Source organism: Festucalex cinctus, chromosome 2 (assembly GCF_051991245.1).
Source record: "Festucalex cinctus isolate MCC-2025b chromosome 2, RoL_Fcin_1.0, whole genome shotgun sequence".
NCBI classification, from domain to species: domain Eukaryota; kingdom Metazoa; phylum Chordata; class Actinopteri; order Syngnathiformes; family Syngnathidae; genus Festucalex; species Festucalex cinctus.
The window spans coordinates 19,165,329-19,189,297 of NC_135412.1; the positions used below are offsets into that span (position 1 = coordinate 19,165,329).

The window sequence follows — 23,969 nt, forward strand, 5'->3', positions numbered from 1 at the left end:
GCAGTACGAAACACACTGAAGAAACGACTCTCCAAATGAGCCCACGGAAAAGCAGATCCAGATCATGATATTTAGTTTCTACCTCTCTACCAAATCCGCAGATCCGGATTGTAAGGACAGTAATTCTTCCTAATATCCTGTAAGACTGCACTTTCCATGATTGTACAGGGTCACATACACAACATGGTTTTAGAGCAGTGTTTTACAACCCGAACTGAGCCATGGCACTATACTATAGGTTTCGAAAGTGCCCGCTGCCGTCCAATAACAGTTTAACAATTGACAATCACACTCCGGGCCGCTAGAGGACAGTGCAGTCTGAGCCCGACTATTGTTCGACTGTGCTTTTAATGCGCACTCGTTGACCAGAGGATGTGAAGAAACATGGCGGCCTCCAGCAGGAAAGCAGCTCACGATATAGAAACGCGAGTTAGGACTGATGATGTGCTTTTAACAGAGGGGATCGACTTCAAGTCGTTATTACTGTCTGAGGTCGTGCTGGACGGACTGTCGGCTGCAGGCTTTGAAAAACCTTCCCCGATCCAGCTGAAGGCGATCCCGCTTGGTCGATGCGGACTTGGTACCTCTTTTTGTCTGTTTTCGATTAATAGCATTATGCCAGGATGTCATCGGGAAAAGTTAAACAGAATCTCAATTGTCTCAACACATTACAGAAAACGTCAACTGCTGTTCCTGATGGATGTTTGTGAAACGAAACAATATTGTTTTTAGAATTTTACAATGCTCGATTTATATAATTACACATATTGAATATTTGTGTTGTTGTTGTTGCTGATTATCTCCTGTTTCACACGTCAGCCTGTTAATAATATCGTGACAATGAGTGGGATGGTGAATATTTACTTTGCATGTCAATTTACAGTGTGTAACCCTAAGTATTCTACTTGTGCCCCTAAAATTTCAGATTAGAGGCCACTTTTTAGTAAAAAAATAAAATAAAATAAAAATAAAACAATAGTCTGGAGGCCTGAAAAAGTTTATATTCTCAATAGCAAGTATCACCTAAAAAAAATACTGAAATCTCCACTATCATGACTAACATTAAATATAAGTTTGAGTCCGAAACATTTATGTAACATTATTGTAAGCCACTGACTAACTTTTTTTTTTTTTTTTTAACACTGCGGTTAACAAAAGAAAAATGTACTCACTGATGTTGAACATTGCACGTTTTTTTTCCTGTTCCAGTGTATTTTGCCATGTAAACAAACAGCTCTTCACAGTGCGGAAAAACAAAGCTTGCATTACAGGTTCCAGTCATTCAGTTCTAAATGCAAATACAGTACTAGGAAACATTTGGATCAGCCACTACATGTGGCTTATTAATAATAGGCCTAAGCCCGATCAAATCAATTGTGATGCTTTCTAATGATGGGGCCACCCTTGATTGTTGTGTTTTAGATTTGATTGTACAAGCTAAGTCTGGCACGGGGAAGACATGCGTGTTCTGTACGATTGCTTTGGATTCGCTGATGCTGGACAGTTGTGCCACGCAGGTGAGTACAGTTGCAGTTACTAAGCAGATTTCTTTTGTCAGATTTCTGTAATAAAAGTTCCTTTGATACTTCCCTTCGTAAAGAAACATTACTTTTTGTGAGCTTTACCATAACTTGAGTAACAACAGATGACCATGTTGGTTATGGGTGTCTTAATCAGATGAGGTCAATCTGCTCAGCCTCATATGCTTAAATGAGAGTGGACACTTATTCATAAAGCAGAGCTACAGCGAGTCTTTGTGCCGTTTCGTGCACGTTGATTTGATTAGCTGCGGGGGTCTTACTGATTCGGAGGGGCACCCACCTCATGACTTTGGCTCCAATCAAGCATAAGTGCTTGTTGACTTTTACTTTGACCCGCACAGGTCCTCGTGCTGGCTCCGACTCGAGAGATAGCAGTACAGATCCACTCCGTCGTCATGGCGATAGGCTGTGCCATGGAGGGCTTGCAGTGCCACGTCTTCATCGGGGGCCGGCCTGTCAGTCAGGACAAACTCCACCTGAAGAAATGCCACATCGCTGTAGGCTCACCTGGTAAGAAGCCATTCGTTAGCAACTTGAACTCCCAGTTCTGTACTGCTACCTTATGCACAGGACAGCAAATAATCTACAGAAATGGTCATGTGGCTATTGGGCATGGCTAATTTTGCAAATGACAGACAACCAGAGAGAGTAATCTTGATTGATTGATGAGCAAATTTCCTTCAGTCTCAGGAAGGAAATTCAACTCTTGTCATTTTGATAACGCGCTCGTCATTCTCACAGGTCGTATTAAGCAGCTCATTGAGCTCGGCATGTTGTCCACGGCCAGCATTCGTCTGTTTGTTCTGGATGAGGCTGACAAGCTGCTGGAGGAGGGCAGCTTCCAGGAGCAGATCAAGTACGGTGACCGAAGCAGCTCATTCGTACGATTCTCATCACGAAGTGCACACATGAAATGTACTGATTGCTCCAAACTGTTTGTCCATCTACAGCTGGATATTCTCCTCTTTGCCTGTGAACAAGCAGATGCTCGCGCTCTCGGCGACCTACCCAGAATCTCTTGCGCAACATCTTACCCGCTACATGAGAGAGCCCACTTTTGTCAGGCTCAACCCCAGGGACATGGGACTCAAAGGTACATGAGGTTAATCCATCGAAGAGGAAGTCAAGTCAAGTATTTTACTGACAAAATGCACCCCCAATAAATCTAAACAGTGTTTTGATTAATATTGACTTTGTGGAATATAGATAAAGCAGAAAACTCTGTTTTTATCCAGCTCATGGGCGGCCATTTTTTTGTGCTGCCACTTGCTGTCGACTGAAAATGACATCACAGGTTGTCATCGTCACATTACCAAACCCGGAAATCACATAGATGCCTGTTTTCTGGGTTTGGTCATGTGACATTGGCAAGCTTATCGCATCTTACTGAGCAATGAAGGCTCACGAGGGTGTGCACACGTAGCGAATGTTTTTTTTTTTTTTTTTTTTTTTTTGTCAGGGTTTGTTTAAATTTGCAAACGGTTCCAAAGCGCCAACAGTGTTATGGTCACAAAATGCTGTTCTTCTCGCTAATAAATGTTGAACATCAGACAAACAAATCCATTAAGACTGTTGGCTTACGTCTTTGCAACAGTTTGCAATGTTAAACAAACCCTGACCCAAAAATATTTGCCACATGCGCACACCTTTGCGAACCTTCGCTGCTCAGTGGGATCCGATACTAGAGTGATGCTAGTTTCTCACTGAGCGGCGAATGCTTTTAGGGTATTCGTCAGGCTTTCCAAATAGTCGCAAAAGGTCGCGAAGATGTTCACAGACAGTTTTTACTTGTTGCAAACAATTTTTTCTTGTCACAAAGAAATTTTGAACAAAATGTTAGATTTATGAACATTTTGTGAACCTTGACAAACATCCAAAATTTGGGGTCGGGTTTGTCAGGGTTTGTAAATGGTTACAAAAGATTGCAAAGATGTTCACACTCACAGACAGTTTTTACTTATCACAGAGTTTGTTTTGTTTTGATTTTTCGGCTATACTCATATGCAATATTTATCAGAATATTGTGTTTAGACTAATGACAGCATGTAGAACATATTGTTGTTTTTATCCTGCATTTTTGCATACTGAATCAATTAAACAAATATTCCCTATTCTTGTTGATGTTTGGTCCACACGCTAGGCCTGAGACAGTATTACAAGCTGGTGCAGTCCCATCCATTACCTCATAAAGTCTTTGAGGAGAAAGTGCAGCTCTTGCTTGAGTTGTTCAGCAAACTTCCTTTCAACCAAGCCCTTGTCTTCTCCAACTTGCACACAAGGTGATTTATGCCGCTAGATTTGATTGATGTCAAACATTAATTTGGAAAAGAAGACAAAGTTGGAATTGTCATGCTTTGCGTTTCTCACCCAGGGCTCAGCATCTGGCAGACATCTTGTCCTCTAAAGGCCTACCTGCTGTTTGTATCTCAGGTGAGAATTAATCGTCGACCAAGATGACATCATCCTAAATTTAACTTGGCTTCGCCGTTGTCGCAAATGTGACTTCCAATCTGTCTGTTGGTTACACAGGTAGTCTGAGTCAGGAGCAGAGACTTGAGGCCATGTCCAAATTGAAGCAGTATCAATGCAGAGTGCTCATCTCTACTGATCTGGTGAGTTGCACATCAAGAAAAAAGAAGTGGTTATATGATTATTCTTATGATTGTTCCTTTGTTAGACCTCTAGGGGCATAGACGCGGAGAAGGTCAACCTAGTGATAAATCTGGACGTGCCGCAGGACTGGGAAACTTACATGCACCGAATCGGACGAGCCGGCCGCTTCGGTCAGTGTCCCGTCAGGTTATTCATAAGCAGTCGCTAAAGAGTGAAGAGCAACACAGCTGACCTTTGTTTATTTAATGCTTGCTGAGGTTCTTTCCCAACAATTAGCTAATTACATGCTTTTAAAGATGCGTTTTACAAAATCCACAAAGAATGCACGGCGTTCGCTGATAGCGTTTGTGAGTCACACACGTGTGACAGCACATTTGCCTCCGTGACTCTGAGAAGAGACGTGAAAAAGCTAAACCACTTACATATGCTGACAGAGCTAACCAAAGACATGATAAATATCCTGTAATTTATAAGGTCTCAATCATTGCCTAAGCCTGGAGCCCGGAAGTACAACCGGATTGTTGTGAGAATGACAGGACGTGACGGGAGAATGACCCCAATGAATGATTTTTATGACCAATAGGCTTTACATGATCATGATTTTGGAGCCACCAAGTAAAAAAAACAAAACAAAAAACCCCCCACCAACCTGAGTAGAAGATGGACCCATTTTTCTATTTAAACAACTTGTTTATTTACTGTACAGTCAACACCTGTTTTGTTCTCAGGGGATTTGGACCAGCACTGCCCACAAATAACCAAAATTTCATGTAATTAGGGTTTTTTCCACCGCCAGAACTTGTGGAGAACTTTTCAATTTACCTTGGTAAAATTGAGTTTGCGCGTTTTTCCACCAACAACAATGAAATTCCCCAGGATGCATCCAAGTACTATCTCAGGTCTTGCTGAGTCAGGCTGGAACTTTGAGGGGGCGGGCTGCAATGACCATGGCTGATTGGTTGGTCAGATTTGGCGGTGTTGTTTTTACATTAGCTGGGCACATCAAACTCCTGCGTCATCAAACTCATTTGAATTAATTACCGAGAACTCTAAGACGCTGTGGAAACACAATTCTAAAATCCTTGCTGAACTTTTACAACCAAGAACTCCCGTTTACCCAGAAATCAAAGATCCTGGGCTTGTTGGTGGAAAATCAGCTATTGACAGCCATTGAAATGTATTCAACGCAAAACATTTTTGTTTTATCCCCAAAACACTCTTAAAACATTCAATACACGGAAAAAAATTGAAACTTCATAAAAAAAATGCACAATTATTTAAAAATGAGAGGATTTTTTTTTTGTTTTTTTCCATAGACTGATCCTATTTCAGTTTTGCTTTTTACAATGAATTAAAAATTCAATCAATTAAAATAAATATTTTAAACGTTTAAAAGAAAAATTATCTTGTCTTTTTTTTTTTTCCTTTTACAAAAAATAATGCAAAAATATTTAGAAATTGGATATATTCTGTCCCCACATTCTGTTTATATCAGGAATTATCCCTGTCTGCACGGACTCCTGAAAAATGACTGAAACCGATGTAGTAGCTCCTAAGCCAAAACCTGTAATAGCCTTTATAGAATCATAAACATTGTTCCACACTCGTACATACTGTGCAGTTCTAATCACAATCAAATTTGGTTCCCAGGCACTCAGGGGCTGGCTGTGACGTACTGTTGCCATGGTGAAGAGGAGAACAAGATGATGGCCATCGCTCAAAAGTGCGACCTGAGTCTGTCAGCGTTGCCATGTAAGCTCTTCGGATATATATTTAAATATAGCCATGGTCCCCTTTAACAGTACATTTAAGGTGCTTGAACATAATCTGATTTGTTTTCACTGTGAGACGTCATGATCTCGGTTTCAGCTACTTAAATGTGATGACGTCATATACTGTAACCCACCAATCAATTCACACCAAGAGATCTAACCAAACTCTTCCATTGATAGCTGTCTTCTTTCACTTTAGCCACCATTGATGCTGGACTGATGGCTGAGCAATGTGACTGGGATGTCTGCACTGAGGCCTCATCACACGTCCCCGTTTATGAGAAGAAGAAGAAGAAAGTGCGCTCCAAAGTTTCTTCCATCGTCACGGAGGAAGCGCAGGAAGTCAGGAAGCCGAAGACGAGCCACGGAGCGGAAGGGCTCTCTGGAAAGACGTACCCTGCGCGGGATATGCTCCCACGGAGCCCCTCAAAAGCGGCGCCGACTCGCAAAGAGTTGCAAGACGCACTGCCGAAGATCCCTCCGCTAAGCTCGTTTAAGAGCTGCACGTCACGGTTTATGACCTTCGAGGAGGCTGAGCGCGACTTCCAGGCGTTCATTATGACAGGACCGGGAAGGTCAGTGGAGATCGTCAGGGAGTTCAGCGACCAGGGAGACGGCGGTGATCCGAACGGGCACAAAGAGTTTGTCACACTTGATGACGACGGAGGTGAAATTTGTCGAGGGTGGAATTTGGAACAAAACTCTGCAAAATCCAGCCCCGGTTCTTCGAGTCCTGAAGATGACACGGAGGACAACTTGAACATGACGGCAGGTGGTGAGAGCGAGAGTCAAACGTGCACCATAAAACAAACAGAGATGGAGCCATTCACACCGGAACCTTCCGTAACGTTTCAGACAACAAACGCAACAAGAAGCAGAACTTCACCCCAGCCTGACAACTTTAAAACGACGCTCGGTCGTAAAGCAGGCACACAAACTAAGCAAACGTCTTCCGTCAAATCAACTAGAAAAGAACTGACAGAGAAGAAAAAGCAGCTTGACAAATGGAACAGAAGGAAGCCAGAGACAATGAAGAAAGAGCCGAAATGGAAAAGGGATGAAGACAAGTATGACATGGAAAACGACACCAATGTTGAGCGTTACTGGAGAGAATGCTACAGAGCCTGGAATGATTATTACTCGTCCGTGTCTCCTTTTCAAGAGCAAAGTTACCAAGGCTACTACAGAGCCGCGACCAACTGGATGGCAGCTTATCGTATGAACATGGTTTATGTGGAGGAGCTTACTAAAAATAAGTAATATTCATACAGCCAAAAGTAGCATACGAAGATCCACCTGCATGCAAATTACTTTCATCGGTGATGTCAGACGATCAGATTCCGAAAAATAAACCGTGCGGCGAAACGACGCTGACCTTCACAGCTGTCCATAATTGCTTCTGCAAGATATTCAAGTACGAGTTGTGCCTTGTCCCCTTCTCCCCACGTTTGCCCCTCGGAAGATTTTCTGATGATCTTTATGTCCCTAGTTACCAGGAGGTGTGTCAATATCATTATAAAGTTAGTTTGGAGTCTTCCGATTATGAAATCATGAAATGCCGAGGTCTTATAAGTGGCCAAACATTTCCACATGTACAAGAAAGGTTTCCTTCAATTTTTTTGCCCCCTCCACCATTTGAAATATGTGGTTTTGGCAACACAAGAAAAATTAACTTGGTTTCATTGTCCACCACAAGCTATTGGATAAAACGAGTCATTTTGATCAAGTGTCTTCTATCTTTATAATCATGTTTGGTAATTTTCATCACCATGTGTGTAGATGGATGTCCTCCTAAATCCTTTGAGAAGTTTGAAATAAATGTTAAACAGCACACAGTCAGCATTCTAAGTGAAGGTCCACTAAGAACGCTTATATGCTAACATTAAACATTAGCCCAAAGTTTGGGATGGGAAAATTAAGCTTCATTTACTCCTCTAGATGGTGCGCTTGGTTTAAAGATGCATTTGAAATTGAATCTATTTCTATTGCGCTAGCGGCTAGCCTTTATCTTTAAATCAAGAGCACCATCTAGAGGAGTAAAAAAAATACTGAAAGTGGTTCATGAAGCTTTATTTTCCCATTGCTACCCAAAATGTCAATAATTTGTACAAATGACATCCACACGTGTGGACTGGCCATAAGTGTAGTTTTTGTTTTTAAATAGGAAATTATAATTAAAAATTATATATGAAAACCCAAATTGTGACTTATGAGGTTTTGGCCAGACCGCAACAGAATGAAAGTATGGGAGCTTGACCAAATTGTGTTTGTAACAACTTTTTTTTTTTTTTTGGGGGGGGGGTGATATTTCGCCGCCCCCCAGCAACTCCTGCCCCAAGCTCTCATTTGTCAATAGTTGCCCCAGCACCCCCCCCCCACCCCCAAGGCATCGCACCATGCTCCCCTATTTGAAAAGGACTGACTTAAGACAATGAATATGAAGTTGAATGAACAAGCTACACTTTGTTTTGGTGAAATGGAAATCTCAAAAGCACATTATAGCAGATATTGACTCAGGTACTATATGATTACATATGCAAGCGCTATAATTATGAATGGCAGTTAAATACATTCTGTAGTGAATGCAATTTCTGAGTCTTAAGTTTTTTTTTTCCACCCACAGAGCCACTCTCCATTTGCTTAATTGTTCATTATCATATGCTAATATGATAAGCTTATTCTTGAAAAGCACCAGTTGTTTGGCTCCATTTCGAAACCCCAACATTATTCTGTAATTTTTGGTGTGTTTGTGGAGCCTTGAGGAAGGTCAGACATCTTCACGTGATTGCAGCTAATCAGCGTTGACAATCAGTGAAGGGGGTGGGGGGTACTTTAAACAGGAGACCACTCACTCAATCTTGTGTTTTGATTTGTTTACCGTGCTCGAAATGAAATCCGTGAGTGGCGAGCAGGTGATTTCTCCAAGATGTGTAGCTACAAAAATGTTGGGCATTCCTTAGAAGAGAAACAGCCCGAATGATGGACGTGCACGATTCCAGGAACGACACAACCTCTGACATCGAGGCCAACCCCGACCTGTTGTTTCTCGTCCTCAAATGCGCGATTCTGATCGTGACGCTTGTCGTGGGTCTACCCGGCAACGTGTGGGTGTGTTGGGTCGTCTTCCGAACCAAGTGTCTCCAGACGAGCAACAACGCGCTGCTGGTCAGCTTGGCCGCCAGCGACTTCCTCAAGTGCTCCGTGGACGCGCCGCTCCTGCTCGCATCGTTCGTGCGGTCCGCGGAAGGAGGCCGGCTGCCGGTGTCCGTGTGCGCCTTGCAGCAGTTCACCTGGGCCTTGTGCAGCTGCGTCCAACTGCTCACGCTGGCCAGCATCAGCGTGGAGCGCTACCAGGCCATCTCGTTCCCTTTCCAAACCGATCGCAGGAGAGCCCGGGTTCGCCTCTGGATCCCGTTCATCTGGCTGTGCGGCCTCGTGTTGGCCGGAGTAGCCTTGAGTCTCTCCAAAAAATCCCTCTTCTACGCGCACTGCCGGCCAGCAGTCTCTCATAGCGACGGGCATCCGGACCCGTTCGGACCTTACGTCTTGGTGCCCATATGGGGGTTGTCTCTGACTGTCATCGTCATCCACTACGGGCGAATCATCAAACTTGTGAGGCAGCACCGAAAGAAAGTGTTCAGTCGAGGTATTCGAGTGATGCCCACGGTGTCCGAGCAGGTTTGGAGCTGGCTGGGCGAACCGGTTTCAGCGCCAGGGCCAGCGACGCCGCCGGTCGGCGGCCGCCGGGCGGCGCGCTCCGTTTCCCGTGAGGCGCGCTCGGGCAACGTGGCCGGAGGAGCCCGCAGGACATTTCCAGAGATCGTGGGAGCGGTGTGTCTTCGTACGCCTGGAGCCAGGGAGCGAGGGAAGAAACAGGTTGAAGGCAAACTGGCCAAACGCTTCGGGTACATCATTATCGCCTTCACGTTTTTTTGGTTGCCCATGGTGGTGATTTTGCTCATGAATCAACTCGTCACACGGCCGGATATCGACAAAGTGAGTTGGACCCAAAAACAAAACAAAACAAAACAGTTTTTGGCATAGTTTGAAGCAACATAACATTCAAGTTTACAATTGTTTTATGATTTAGATAGAATTTCAGTCACAGCAACAATAAAATGATCAACCAACGCAGATATAAGTGCTGATCAAATTAGACCATAAAGACAAGCCAACATTCATCATCATCATCATCATCATTTATATGTGCACCTTTCTACTTGGAAGTGAATGAATTCATTATGAAATGTTTATCCCCATTTTGAGCCAACTCATTAGGCTTCTCAGAAATGCATCAAGTCTAAAATCAGCTTTCAAGAATGTAACCAAATAACTGTAATTAATGACATTTCGTCAAGAAATAATAATAGTGTAGGCCTACTTGTTTCTTGTCAAAGTTAAAGCTTTGAGTTACTAATCACAATATAATCCGGTGCAGTAAGGATTCTTTTTGTTAATTCTCTATATAAAGTGGACAAAGACAGAAAAAAAAAATCAAAATGTCATTTCTCTTTCTCTACTAAGTCCTATATAAACAAAACATAAAAATCTGTAGAATATAAAATCTAGAATAACTAAAATTAGAATGACGAATTGGCTTTGTACACAGTTAAGTAAGGCTACTTATATAGTTGAAACAACCAAACAAAAACGATTTAGGTACTTTGGGGCAGCTGTAGAAGAAACCTTACACGAGTGAGCTAAATAAATGTCCAAAGTTTTGTCCAATACAACAATTAAAAACTAAATAATTAGAACAATAACTATAATATATAATTTCTTGATTTGATTGGTTTTAGTGTGTTTAATATGTTGAAGTGGCCGTCGCCCTCCTTTGATGTCTCTATATGTGGCCCTGGGGGAAAAAAAAAAAAAAAGTTTGGAGACCTTTTGTCATTCTATTTCTATTATTCTTGTCATTCTTTGCAACCAGTGGCAGTCCTAGCTTAAATGGAACTGTGTTGTTTTCAAGGGTGCGCGCTTACAAGGTAGTGCAAGTTCCCCAAATGGCAATTATTCACATTTTACATAGCTTTTTTTTTCTTTTCTTTTTTTGTCTATTGCAATGCCGCTTTCACAGTAATGTGAAATGTGGCCGCACATAAAACAAACGCTCAAATCTGTCACTGAGCACAACCTCTTGTTACTTACTGTCAACTGTTGAATGCTTTAACTTAAAAACAAATCAAAACCACCTTCATTTGTAAGCGGTGACATGTGTTTTCTCTCTTACAGTCGCTGTTGGAGATGGAGACATCGGCAATGGTGCTGACTTGCGTGCAAGCTGCAGTGGATCCGCTCATTTACACTTTGGTCACCAGACAGTTTCGCTCTGAATTCAGCAAGATATTTGTGTCGATGCGAAAGTGTCCACTGAAATCTGTTCAATGAAATTTCCTAACTACAGGACTGTCTCGGAAAATTAGAACATTGTGATAAAGTCCATTATAATATAGTATAAATCATTCATTATAATATAGTATAAATCAACTGAAATATTGCAAGCCTTTTATTGTTTTAATATTGCTGATTATGGCAGTTTTTTTTTTAAATTTTGTTTTTTTTTATTTTTTTTACTTGGTCTGATGAAATAGTCTAATATTTTGAGATAGGATACTTGAGTTTTCTTAAGCTGTAAGTCATAATCAGCAGTATTAAAATAATAAAAGGCTTGCAATATTTTATTTTATTTTTAATGAATCCAGAATGTATGACATTTTTGTTTTTTTAATTGCATTACAGAAAATAAAGAACTTTATCACAATATTCTTATTTTCTGAGACAGTCCTGTAAATTTAAAGGGGAAGTCAACCCCCCCCAAAATTCTTCATAATAATATGGTCTGTGCATCACCAATAATCTAAATAAGGTATTTTGGTTAATATTGTGTCAGTGGAATATGAGTTAAGTAGCAAAACCCAGCAGTTTTTATCAATATCATAAGGTGGGTATTTTGCCACTTGCTGTTCAGCGAGAATGACAACACAATTACTGAGGTCTCAGGTAACAACCAATCATGGTTCAGAAAACAGGTGTGCTCTGATTGGTTGTTGCCTGAGCCCTGAGCAACTGTGGTGTCATCTTCAATCGACAGCAAGTAGCAAAATGGCCGACGCCTGAGATGCATAAACACGGCTGGATTTTGCTGCATAACTTATGTAATATTAATCAGCATGTTATGTTTAAACGAGTGAGGTCACATACAACACATTGTCAATAAATGTTTAAGTTGACTTTAAAAGAACCTCTTAATTGTAAATACTCTCCAATAGGTCTTTACCAAGCAGAAAAAAGTCCACAGACTGTACATGTGGCAGATATAGATGTTTTATCAGGCGTTTCACAGTTGGGGCACAAGACAAGGTCATAAATAATATCAAACACGACAAGATACGCACAGCAGTAGTCTCAACAACGACAGGTGGCAAAGGAGGGCAAAGTAAAGAGTGAGAAGAAAACAGACTGATCTTAAAGAAGACAAAAGAGAATACATAACAGAAAGAGAGCTTAACACTATGAGAGCTTGATTACTTTTCATTGTATAGAAAAATCGTTGGACACTGAGCTGAATTTAAATTGTGTTCGAAAGTGCTGCTGACACAAAACAAGGAAAAAGTTCAATCCAAGCTTCAGCAAAATACAATAAAAAAAAGCCTCACTTCTACTGTCACCTGTTGTAGTTTTAAATATTCAAAATGTTGGAATGAATCCAGTGAACAATATGGGCTCTATTTTCATTGACAGAGCATGTGCGCCTTGGCGCAAATGCCGGCGGATCGCACCAGAGGATCGCTGCGCGTTTGGCAATTTGCCAAACCGCTCCTTCCAAGCTGGGATGTGCCTGGCGGAATGACAGTGTGGTGGCAGAAAGTCGATCTTAAGCATGCTCAGACCACGTCTAACACTGGTGCTGGGTAGACAGCTGGTTTGACGTGACAGATGTCATTCATTTGTGAACAACGGGCATCAAACCCGAATCACTGTCCGGTATATTTTTTCATGCAGCTTTAGGGGTGCACATGAACGATCATGTGTTGGTGGCAGTCTCCAAGTGCCCACTTTGTCAACGCCATGCCCTCTCACAGTTCCGCCGGCATGTTCTCGTCTGCAAAATTACCAACATCAGGTCTAAACTGCCTCTGCGTAGTCACGCCACAAGCTGCGCTGGATTTACACCGGTCACGAAAATAGAACGCTGTGTTGAACACAGCTTCCGAAAGAAGACAGAAAAAGGCCTGCCTGTCTGTGCTTGTCTCTTTGTTTTAAACGCCTGCATGGATTTTACACACTAAATCTGCACTGAGGCAGCTGCTGTCACGACACCAAAAATAGTACTAGTACTTAAACTAGAGGTATGACACTGTTCCTATTCTCACCCTGTTGAATATTTTTGGCTTTCTCTGAGTAATAACTACCCTCGGGAGCATGAATATACACTTCAGCATCCATGTTAGCTGTTATGTTTGTCATTTAAGTACAAACGCACATGTCAAACCATTTCAAAGTTAAAATTAAACAATCATTCTTCGTAAAAGGTCATTTTGGCTGTGATGATAATTTCACAGTGCAACTGACAATCTAGTTTCACTTCAGGTTAGCTAGATGATTTGCTGTGCACATGTTCACATATTCTAATGGTGATGTCAGTACATCTATAGCGCTGCCTGTGGGATTATGATGGACATTTTATTATTTTTTTTATCGTCAATGAAGCACAAGATTGGGATGCAAATTGGATCTCCGACACCGGTACAAAGCCGTTGAACTAACATTCAAAAAAAGACAAAAGGCCAAGTGGGAGGCTTAGATCTGAGGTGAGCACACCTGAAAAGTCTTGACGTCAGCGGGGCTTTGTTAGGCTCTAACGTTACACGACGGTGACAGAGCCTGGTTCAATGAGTGTCCTTGGCGTCGCCATAGCAACCGACAGACCAAATCCCAGAGCCTGCTTCGAGTTCTCCTGAAAATGAAGGTGAAAAGAAATTGGAACATCAAGGAGGACAAAGAGTACAAACACCAAAGTTTCTTAATCACACGGAGAACACATACTCAACAACTTTGAAAAATGCCCACTGAGTTGAGGGAAGAACAAACGCCCGCTTGACAGCTATAAAGACTACTGTAAGCATACGGTAGTTCACACAGGAGGAATAAGAATACAAGCAGACATTGACAGAGAGAGAGAAATACAAACAGGATTCGGGGAGCGATAGAGACAGAGGAGCACAGCTTCACTGGTTCTGCCAAACGATGGTCAAATATTACAAAATATTCTATTAACAATATTCACAAAGGACCTGGGCTCAGAACATGTGAGTGTCCAAAATTCTCAGCGAATGCCTTGTGCTTTTAATTGGGGTAGCGTCCCGTTCAAAAAAATAAATAATCGAAACTATTTTGTCATTTGAGGTCCGTCTCTAACCAAAGGGGGATATTCACATCTGTCAACATTAATGGATGGATTTCACAGGCACCTTGTATAAAAAGGCTCACAGCTGAGGATTTTGGACAGAAATGAAGAGTTCGAAGCCTTGAGAGTGGCAGCTAGCCAAATATACCGTATACAGAGCCATCGAGACTTCCAGAAGAATTGAAAGTGCAGTCACCCGAGACGACGCTCCAATACAGGCACGTACTTCTTGACCCAAAACATCACAATTCTTCTACCTAAGAAATGCACACGCTCATTCACAAATATGAAACACATTTGCTGGCAATACAGACATACATATCATATGTACTCTTTTCCCCTCAAATGGGGATGATAATGACAATGATAAATGTGTCATACTGTATCTGCTTTTCAGCAGCGAGTTGAACCAGAATGACACAAACTAAAAGGGCACAATAATGCTTTTTTCCCCCCATTCTTTCTTGATCCGCCACCAGCTTATGGAAGAGTCAAACTGATGTAAAAACTATAAAAAGGTGCTTTGTGCTGAGTCACGCACACGTACACGCACACATGCCCTCAACATGAACACGGCTGGCTGCACTGTATCCATCCCACTTCTGTACAATGAGTCTGTGTTGTTACAGTACATGGCCAGCAGAGGGCAGGCTCCACCACAACCAAATTAAGCGTCCGAACACCACCCGCCGTCAGTCTAGATCAGAGTTTTAACGGTCTCCGACTATGACACGTCTGGCGTCGTTCACAATGCGGACACTTTGACAACGTTCTGGTGGGTGGGGCCTGCTGGAAGGTGGGCGTCACCCTCAGGGGTCGTGACCGGTGGCGTGGGAATGCTGATAATCGCCGTGGTGATCTGGCTTCCCTGGCAGTTGAGGGGTGCTGGCTCGTCGATGCGCATGTTCAAACTGGAACGGCTACGAGGCGAGGGAGAGAAGAGAATGGCACTTAGGAACATGCTGTGCGAATCTCAAATCATCAATGACATTCGCGAGGTCAGTGATGTTGGATGAGAGGACCTGGCTCACGAGCTCCATTCAAGTTCATCCTCAAGCAGTGACAGGATGAATGTCAGACTCAGTGGTGGGAACAGTAATGGGTAACAAAGGGCTACAGCCCAACCCTTAATCTTCTAGTTGTCAGAAATATGTGAGAAAGGCTCCAGGACTGATGTCACAAATGATATATTGTCCTTTGAGATACAATTGACCCAACTTACAATTCAGTTCACTACCACAAGAAGAAGCAATTCGGTAAATATTGAACAATAGTAAATGTTGTGTATTTAAAACCACACAGCTTTGCTTGATGAAAAATGCTGTTTATCTTAAAGCTAGCAAACACAACAAACTGCCAGTGACTAGCTAACAGTTAGCGTCGATAATCGAGGTTTCATAAGCAATAACATTCTGTATTTGAATGGAAACCGTGGAGCAACATGTTTAGACAGATAGTATAACAATATTCAAAGGAGTATAATCTTTGATAAAAAAAAAAAAGACTAATACAAAATCTTACTGAGTCATTAACAGTAGTACTTGTACACTGAAAAAAAATGTGTGTTGAATCTACTCAATTCTATTTTGTAAGTGGTAGCACAGAAGAAAATCACCTTGATCCAGATACACTTTTAAGGTAAATTATCCATCCATCCATCCATCCATCCATTTTCTTGACCGCTTATTCTTCACAAGGGTTGCGGGGGGTGCTGGAGCCTATCAGCTGGCTTTGGGCAGTAGGCAGGGTACACCCTGGACCGGTTGCCAGCCAAATCGCAGGGCACACAGAGACGAGCAACCATCCACACGCACAAGCACACCTAGGGACAATTCGGAGCACCCAATTAACCTGCCATGCATGTCTTTGGAATGTGGGAGGAGACCGGAGGACCCGGAGAAGACCCACGCAAGCACGGGGAGAACATGCAAACTCCACCCAGGGAGGTGAGAGCCTGGATTCGAACCCGAGTCCTCAGAACTGGGAGGCGGACGTCCAGTCATCCACTGTCCCGCCCAATCATACATCTACTTCAAAAATATATCTGGATCCAAATGCTTTTATTTCATGCAAACATTTGACTGAATAACAATTCAACACAACATTGTTTTCACAGTGTAGCAGAGTAACTACACTTCGTTTGTGGCTGCATGACTTTTACAGTGTTATAATGCCTCCCAGTGGTCAAGGCATGTACAACAGAAGGAGCAGCAAAAGCAAATCGGCTTGCGCTATAAAGATGAAGCACAAAATGTTACTTTTTTTTTATTACTTCACAATGTTGTTAATCTGCTTTTATAAAAAGTAGAATATTATAGAGTGCTGTTTTCTTTTATCAAAGCACATTTTTTTGCAACGGAGTCAGAGGAGCAAGATATTCCCCATTCATGGCCTTAAGAGAATTGTTTGATGTTGTCGGCTCCAAGAATGACTTGTTGAAATGCATTTTGTCATTTGTCTGTCAGAAAAATAGACGCCAGCTTCAGGCATTTAAAAAATCTCCGTCTAAAAACTCATTTGGGTCATATTAATTTTTGTCAGTTGTTATCTCTCAAGTAATTTTTGTTCATCATTTCACGTAAGCAAAGGGATCTTGTTTTGATAGCATAAAAGCCTGAGGTAACACTATCTAACTCTTCGTTTAAATAAATTATTTATTATTTCGTTGTGCTAGTTATAAAAAAATGGGCATTCTGTATGTGACCGTAAACAAGCATAGTGTAAATGTGTGATGCCTTACTCGGCAATGAGCACTGAGAAGAACATGTCAACTCTACACTGAAATGCCCAAGACTTAAACAGGGATCCATTTGACTTTGAGGCAGACACGTTAATCACCGTGCCGCCCTTGTGTCATTGTACCGCACTCAAATCAGTGTTGATGCCAGTGATCCCACCTGGTGCTGAGGGGCTGAATGTGGATGGTGCTGAGCTCCTGCAAGCCTTGTTGGTGCGCGTGCGTCAAAGGCTGCATGTGTGCCGGCTCACTGGAATTGGGTAAAGGACTGTGGTGCTTCTTGCTCCTGCGGGTGCAGCAGGTGCCCGTGACGCCCTCTTGGCTCGAGAGAGACGGGCTTCGAGACGGGTAATTGTGAAGTCCCGCCTCCAGGTAGCTCTGTTGGTAATACTGCTCATCCACAAACTCGTGGTTCTAGGGCGATCAAGAGAACATTAAAGGAGGAGAGTCAGAATTTTGGCACAGCTTGTCCTAGCATCAAATGCCCATAGTAAGTAATGTAAAAATATTATGCTTTGTACATAAGGTACTATGTCTACTTTACGCAGTAAGTAGAAAACAATTGTATTACTGTCGATTTACTATGATAATATTTACCCTTCTAAAGAGTCTGGATATTTACATGTGTTCATTTGCTCATGTTCACTGAACTCAGTGTTAAGTCAATGTCATGACACGGGTCATGCAGGAGTAATGTTTGGGTCTTGACTCATGTCTGGGGTCACGCCTGGGTTAAGTTTGAGTAGAGTTCACGACCCGTTACGTGTCTGTTTTGGTATTGATGTAACAGCATCCAGTTTCAACTAATTTTAGGCTATATGATGTCTGGACTATGTGATGTCAGGAATCTTTTATGCTACGTGATGTCCAGGACGATCTGAAATACTATGTGATGTATATGATGTCAATAATCTGTAATCGCGTTACGGGGTCAACAACCAATCAGAGAATTCCATGTCAGTACCGGTACTCACATGTCTAGCCACAACCAATGAGATTGATTGACTGTCTATATAAGGGTCTGAGAATTGTGTGTGTTTTGCCGGATTATTGCTCACTGTTTCGCTGTGCTTCTCCGCTGCCCAAGGGGGGCTTGGCGTGTCATGATTCTTGATGCAATCACGTTGTTTTTAGTTTAGTCAAGTTATGTGAATAAATAATTAAAACATTATTTGTGTCTGCGTCTTGGGATCCAACCCTTCAGCACACAACAGTCAAGTTTTGATTCTAATGTACCAGTACTTCTTCAGTCATTTTTGGCGTTTTAATGAGATAAACACGTGATTTAGCTTTAGAAGAGCTCAGGTGACGAGTGTTGGTATTTTTCTACAAGTGAAGGGGTCCTTTCACTTCTATAAGTTTTTAGGTTGCGTCTTTCAAAGGCCATCTGAACCAACTTGGTCTTTTATTTAGTGCAGGATTATGTGCCTGTTGTCTGAAAATGTACTTCTCAGAATGGAGTGATTTTTCACAAATTGCTGCGAAAGGGCCAAATTTTAGGCCAAGTTTGAAAGCAGTAGCCCACGTATGACCCACCCCCTGCACTCATGACCCCCTTGATGTCGACACTGAGTTTACTGTATTAGAAACATGTCAATGTGGGTCTGGATCCTGAGTTATATTTTTTTAATGGACATGGACATGTTTTCTTCTCCTTCACTTGATAGCTGACAGCCAAAAATGTCCACATTCAGAAGTGGAGTGTAACACAAGGCGCTTTTCCACCACCGGAACTTTTGGAGAACTTTTCATTTTGCCTTAGTAAAATTTAGTTTGGGCATTTTTTCCACCAACAACAATTACCAGGGTAATTCAATTCCCCAGGCGGGCATCCAAGTACTATCTCGGCAGCAAGGTCATGCTGAACCAGGCAGGAACTTTGAGGGGGCTCCAACGACCACGGCAGATTGGTCAAATTTGGGGGCGTTGTTTTTACATCGGCTGGACTCAATCAAACTCATTTGAATTCATTACCAAGAACTCGAAGACGCTGTGGAAACACAATTCTAAATTCCGTGCAGAACTTTTACCACCAAGAACTCCCTTTACCCAAAACTCAAAGTTCCTGGGCTTGTTGATGGAAAAGCAGCTAATGTGACTGCAACTGAGAACTGTTTGAGTTAATCTGGCATTGCACTTGGAGGAAATGCACAATCCTGAAAAGATACATTGTTAACAGCTCATTCTGTTGGGCACTATTATTCATATTGGGCTCTTTTGAACTCACAGTGGTTTTCTCCAGACAGGTCAGCAGGTGATGGTGCTGGCTCTCTAGTAGGGAGGTAGACTTACTTAACCGTTTTTCCTCCTCAGTAGAACCCTGTGATGAGACACACACAATCCAATATGAGCGACATACTGTCCAGCCTTTAAGGAGGCCACTAATCAAATGTGAAAGGCGCGATCTCATTGTCAGTACCTGATCAGAGAGGTTCATCTTGTATGGAAGTTGCTTTAGTGGGAGATTAAGACAAAAAGAAGAGACAGGCCGAGTTAGACTTGTGTTTGGAGTTCAGCACTGAGATCACAAAGCTGTCACAACCTTAGACGGGCCAGGCAGCAGAATCAGGGTTACATTATCAGCGCGTACCCTGAAGGCACGTCATTTGAGATCAATGGAGCCAGAACATTGATTTGTGCCCCTAATGGATATACAGCACATTACATTGCATACATAACATTGTGCCCACGGCTCCTTCTGTGACAAGGCTGCCTACAGGGACTTCATAACGACTTGTTTTCCGTAATTATTTCTTTTTCACTCATGTGTTTATATCCATGAACAAGAGGGCAATATTTCTGCTTCTGTGGTGGTTGGACATAATGTAATACGGCTGAAATAAACAACACAACCATGGTCTGAGTATACCCTCTAACAAGTTGGCACACTACAGAAAAACAAATTCTGAGGTCATATTTTCCCAGTGCATATTTTAGGATTGCTTTGTTCATCCAAACATTAATGTGAAGGGCTTCACTTCTAGTCATATCACTACATTTTTATATTTATATTTAATGTGAAGGGCTTCACTTCTAGTCATATCACTACATTTTTATATTTATAAGCCAGATGAAGCAATTTCAGGAGAAATTGCACGTGAATGCTGAAATGCAATGAAAAAAAAAATATAGAAACGTAAAATCATTGATTGAGGTGGAATGATGTGGAATGCAGTTGAAAGATATAAAATTTTGTCAAATGGTATTGAATAAGTTGGAAAGATAAGTTATATTGAACAATATAGGATGATACTGAATTCTTGTGGTTAAAATGCATGGACTGAATGATGTGGAATGATGTTGAATAATGCAGTATTTTATTATAGGAAATTAGGTGAGTGGTGCAATATGTGAGTGAAAAATTAGGAAATTTTGGCATGTGAGAATTGAATGAATTTTCTTATCTGCAATTAGGTGAAATTAAATTGAATTGAATTAATTTTGAATAGGAACAATACTGAATTTTGAATCGGCCTTAACCCGAAACCATGTCCTTGAAATGAGTGATATATTTTCTTGGTAAAAAATGTGCAATATTTAGTGAAAATGTGGAATTTTTGGTGTTTAGTAATTTGGGGAATGTTGACGATTGATCCCAAGATGAACTGACTGAGCTAAACATTTTGGATTTCTATTGAGAGTGAATTGTTAACTGTCCATTGAAAATTAATTATGAATTTTGGAGTGAAAAATGTTGAATTGTGGCAAAACAGTGAATGTTGGCAATTTGAAAAATAGTAGCCCATGAAGCGTGGATTTTTGGAACATGTTGAAGTTGGAATGGTTTGAATTGTTTGAGAAATATAGAAGTAGTTGAAAGACAAATAATAGTGGATTTTTTCGGGTGAAAAATGTTGAATTGTGGGACAATTGTGAATGTTTGTACTGAGAAAAATAATAGCCCACAAAGCATGAATTTTTGAAACATGATGAAGTTGGAATGGTTTGACTTATTTGAGAAATGTCAAAGTAGTTAAAGGACAAAATCCAGTGGAATAGGAAAAATAATTGTGAGCTTTTAGCATTCACACAATTGTTTAGTTTTTGTTATGTTCAGCATGTATGGGATATAAAATGTATGTATAATGAGAATTATATTACAGCATGTATGGGATATACAATGTATGTATAATGAGAATTATAGTCAAGTGACAGGAGAACCCACAATGATGACCTAGAAGAGTCATCAGTTATGCAAAGATATACTACAAAAAAATGGAGGTTGCGTTACAAGTTCTGATTGAATAATTTTCTTCTTTTCTGCTTAGACTTATATTTCTGAGAAATGGCAATTCAAACGTTTGGCTTTTGACCTTTCATTAGAACTGTAAGGAGCAGTGAAGCGTTATCTCTGTCTGGTCTTACCGTGAGCTCCAGCGCTTCGTTAAAGAGGCCGTTGCGCTTGCTGTGGAGGAAGGCACTGGAGCTTCCCGTCTTGGATATTCGAATCCTGGCCAAGCGGGCTTTCTGTGGGAGACATTGATAGTAACGTCAGTTGGAGGCTGCACCACCTCCAGTGTGAGACTGATTGGGGAATAATTCTGACACATCCCACTGATGAGCTATAGCACTTTCACGTGCTTCATGTATTAGTTGTGATCTTCTGGATCAAATCAAACATACGGTGCTAGATCATTCCCTCTGATCTCTTGTGATAACTCACTCTGATCTCCTGCTGTACTGATGAATGATTTATGGTCACTGCACGACAACACACATTCCTTGGGTAGAAAATGACTGAGAGCAGAAACAGCTAGGATTGGTGCAGGTAAACTCTCGAAGAATTAAGCAGAGAAGTGCAGCATATGAACAGTGAATCAAATTTGACAAGGCTGTTATTAAGCATCAAGTCCATTGAGTTTTTTTTTTTTTTTTTAATCACATCCATAGATGCTTGTGGAGAAACGTTTCGCCTCTCTTCTGAAAGGGCTTCATCAGTTCATGCAACACGGTTTGGTTAGGCCTGACCAGACTCAATCCTAACCAAGCCATGTTGCATGAACTGTCGGAGCCTTCTCAACTGAGAGGCAAAACATGTTCTTATGCTACCTGTACATCAGAAGATTTTGAGAAGGGTCTTGGACTGAGATTTTACAATGACTGAATTTTGCAGGGTCACTATTTACTAGACTACAACTAGATTCTTGAGGAATTTGTTTTCCCCACAATGCATTTTTTGCCATCATGTTCTTGGTAGAAACCTAAAAAGTTCAGAAGCAGAAGCTTTTGGCTACAATGAACAATGAACAGGCCGGTATGTTCTACCGTCCACTCCTCTTTCTTTATGTTCTTCGAGACTGTCGCATTTTTGCCAGTGTTGCCCGTTCGTCCATGCCGCTCTCGTGATTGTGACGTTTCCTATTTCTGGTTTTGTTAGACCTCATCTATTGGTTGTTGGTTGTGTCAGGTCACCACATAGATGAAGACTTTTGATAATATCCAACACGTTTGATATTGTAAGGCTTTAGACTAGTAAAAGACTGTACTATAAAACAGATGAAAATACCACCTCACATTAAATGATTAAGATGATAAGAGCGTGCTGTGACTCTAATAAAACTCTCTTCTTAATTTCAGATTTTAGTTTGAGATTGTGAAAATCAATAGGCATAAGGCAAGCAGTGCAATAGACATGCATAGAGCACTTATTGTCGTCCATGCATTTCAGCTCACTCCATGCCAATATTACCGGTTTCTTAATAACATTGACCAGTTGCTTGCCTTTGTCAACTCAATACCAAATGCTTATTTAAAACAAAAACCCCACAAACAAAACAAGCATGAACTAATGGCTTGTTAAGGTGCAAGGTAGTCATGGATTACAAAGTATTTTTTATTTAATTTTATTTTATTTGATCAAATGTGAAGTCACAGGCCTCTGTTAACTTGTGTGGCAAATTTGGCAATGCAGATAAAACTTCCTGAACTACATTTAAGTTTGGGATAATAGAATCACTGACGTGTCAAAGGCCAGGAATTTTCCATTAAAAGTGTCTGTGAACAAATTGTACCTCCTCAGCATGGGCACATCTCATCTCCCCTTGCTGTTAGGCCACGTTGTTGAATCTCAAAAAGTGAGTTAGATATTCAAATCAAGAAATCGGTACATGTATAATGTAACATCATGAGCAGACTGTGTGCTTGTTTGGAGGGAGGCCCATGCACCGCTGCGTGGGTTAATTGAGTATCTATAGTGGTGGTTTCCACAAGTACAGTACCAGTACCAGTTATAACACAAGCTGATGTGGATCATGTCGATACGTGGCCTTACTGGAACAAATTGAAATTCCAAGTCCTATATTATTCAAAAGCATTTTATATGGTTATCCGCTGTTGGACAAATGCAGAAATAATTAGAACTTCATAGCACCAGACTCACTTTGGGCAATGATTCAAATCTGTATTGAATCAGTAATCCAGAGTCTGAAGTCCCCAACAACAGTGACTGAGGAGACTCAAGTGAATCAGATCAAATAGTGAGTGACCTGGAGTAACCAGAAACCCAAGTTTAGCACAATATAGTTAAAAATGCAGCGTTGGTGAAAGTGCGAGGGTGGAGTGGACATTAAGAACACGCCAGGCTATACAAAATATATATATATTTTTTTTCTGCAGCACAGCTTGATTTTCAAACCTTTGGGACCAGAATGCAGTTATAGACCACTGTATTACTGGAGCATGAGAAACTATGCACAGATGGCTTTCATTAACACGTGTGAGTGTACTGTAGACAAAACAGTAGAAAATAAATCTTTCCGTGATAGAATCAAATCAGGATTAGACCCATAAAAACATTTCATCACTTGATAATGCCCAAATAATTAGGGTTTGTGTGAGACCATGCGCACACACTTCATGTTGAGAGTCATCATCACATTGTAAATATGTGTTTAAGA

General features: G+C 41.4%; 3 protein-coding genes across 4 annotated transcripts in view; 2 read left to right on the forward strand and 1 right to left on the reverse strand.

The window, feature by feature from the left end:
• The first annotated feature begins 314 nt into the window (after positions 1-314).
• ddx20 (DEAD (Asp-Glu-Ala-Asp) box polypeptide 20) lies at positions 315-7,757 on the forward strand. Its single transcript, XM_077513527.1, has 11 exons — positions 315-580; positions 1,423-1,517; positions 1,883-2,051; positions 2,283-2,397; positions 2,492-2,634; positions 3,682-3,820; positions 3,913-3,971; positions 4,071-4,153; positions 4,219-4,324; positions 5,805-5,906; positions 6,126-7,757. The coding sequence occupies exons 1-11, from the start codon at positions 385-387 to the stop codon at positions 7,184-7,186; spliced, it is 2,268 nt and encodes a 755-aa protein (XP_077369653.1). The 5' UTR covers positions 315-384; the 3' UTR covers positions 7,187-7,757.
• Positions 7,758-8,610: 853 nt separating this feature from the next.
• LOC144014035 (5-hydroxytryptamine receptor 2B-like) lies at positions 8,611-11,338 on the forward strand. Of its 2 annotated transcripts, none has more exons than XM_077513528.1 (2): positions 8,611-9,922; positions 11,162-11,338. In XM_077513528.1, exons 1-2 carry the CDS (start codon positions 8,903-8,905, stop codon positions 11,315-11,317), a joined length of 1,176 nt encoding a protein of 391 aa, XP_077369654.1. In that variant the 5' UTR covers positions 8,611-8,902; the 3' UTR covers positions 11,318-11,338. The 2 variants fall into 2 exon arrangements, with proteins under 2 accessions (XP_077369654.1, XP_077369655.1); XM_077513529.1 differs by having other exon boundaries at positions 8,611-9,831.
• A 2,272-nt stretch (positions 11,339-13,610) lies between these two features.
• kcnd3 (potassium voltage-gated channel, Shal-related subfamily, member 3) overlaps positions 13,611-23,969 on the reverse strand; it is a 148,147-nt gene continuing 137,788 nt past the window's right edge. Inside the window, exons 4-8 of the mRNA XM_077513530.1 lie at positions 21,439-21,540; positions 19,493-19,525; positions 19,301-19,393; positions 17,234-17,487; positions 13,611-15,256 (exon numbers count right to left, since the gene is read on the reverse strand). Of these exons, the coding sequence (XP_077369656.1) occupies positions 15,082-15,256; positions 17,234-17,487; positions 19,301-19,393; positions 19,493-19,525; positions 21,439-21,540 (657 nt within the window). The 3' untranslated portion in view covers positions 13,611-15,081. The remainder of the gene's footprint in view (positions 15,257-17,233; positions 17,488-19,300; positions 19,394-19,492; positions 19,526-21,438; positions 21,541-23,969) is intronic.

Coding starts and splice junctions, on each gene's coding strand:
- ddx20 (XM_077513527.1), top strand. CDS start 385: ATGGCGGCCTCCAGCAGGAAAGCAGCTCACGATATAGAAACGCGAGTT. Junction 581..1,422: donor GCTTGGTCGATGCGGACTTG/GTACCTCTTTTT, acceptor GTTGTGTTTTAG/ATTTGATTGTACAAGCTAAG. Junction 3,972..4,070: donor ACCTGCTGTTTGTATCTCAG/GTGAGAATTAAT, acceptor TTGGTTACACAG/GTAGTCTGAGTCAGGAGCAG.
- LOC144014035 (XM_077513528.1), top strand. CDS start 8,903: ATGATGGACGTGCACGATTCCAGGAACGACACAACCTCTGACATCGAG. Junction 9,923..11,161: donor CACGGCCGGATATCGACAAA/GTGAGTTGGACC, acceptor TCTCTCTTACAG/TCGCTGTTGGAGATGGAGAC.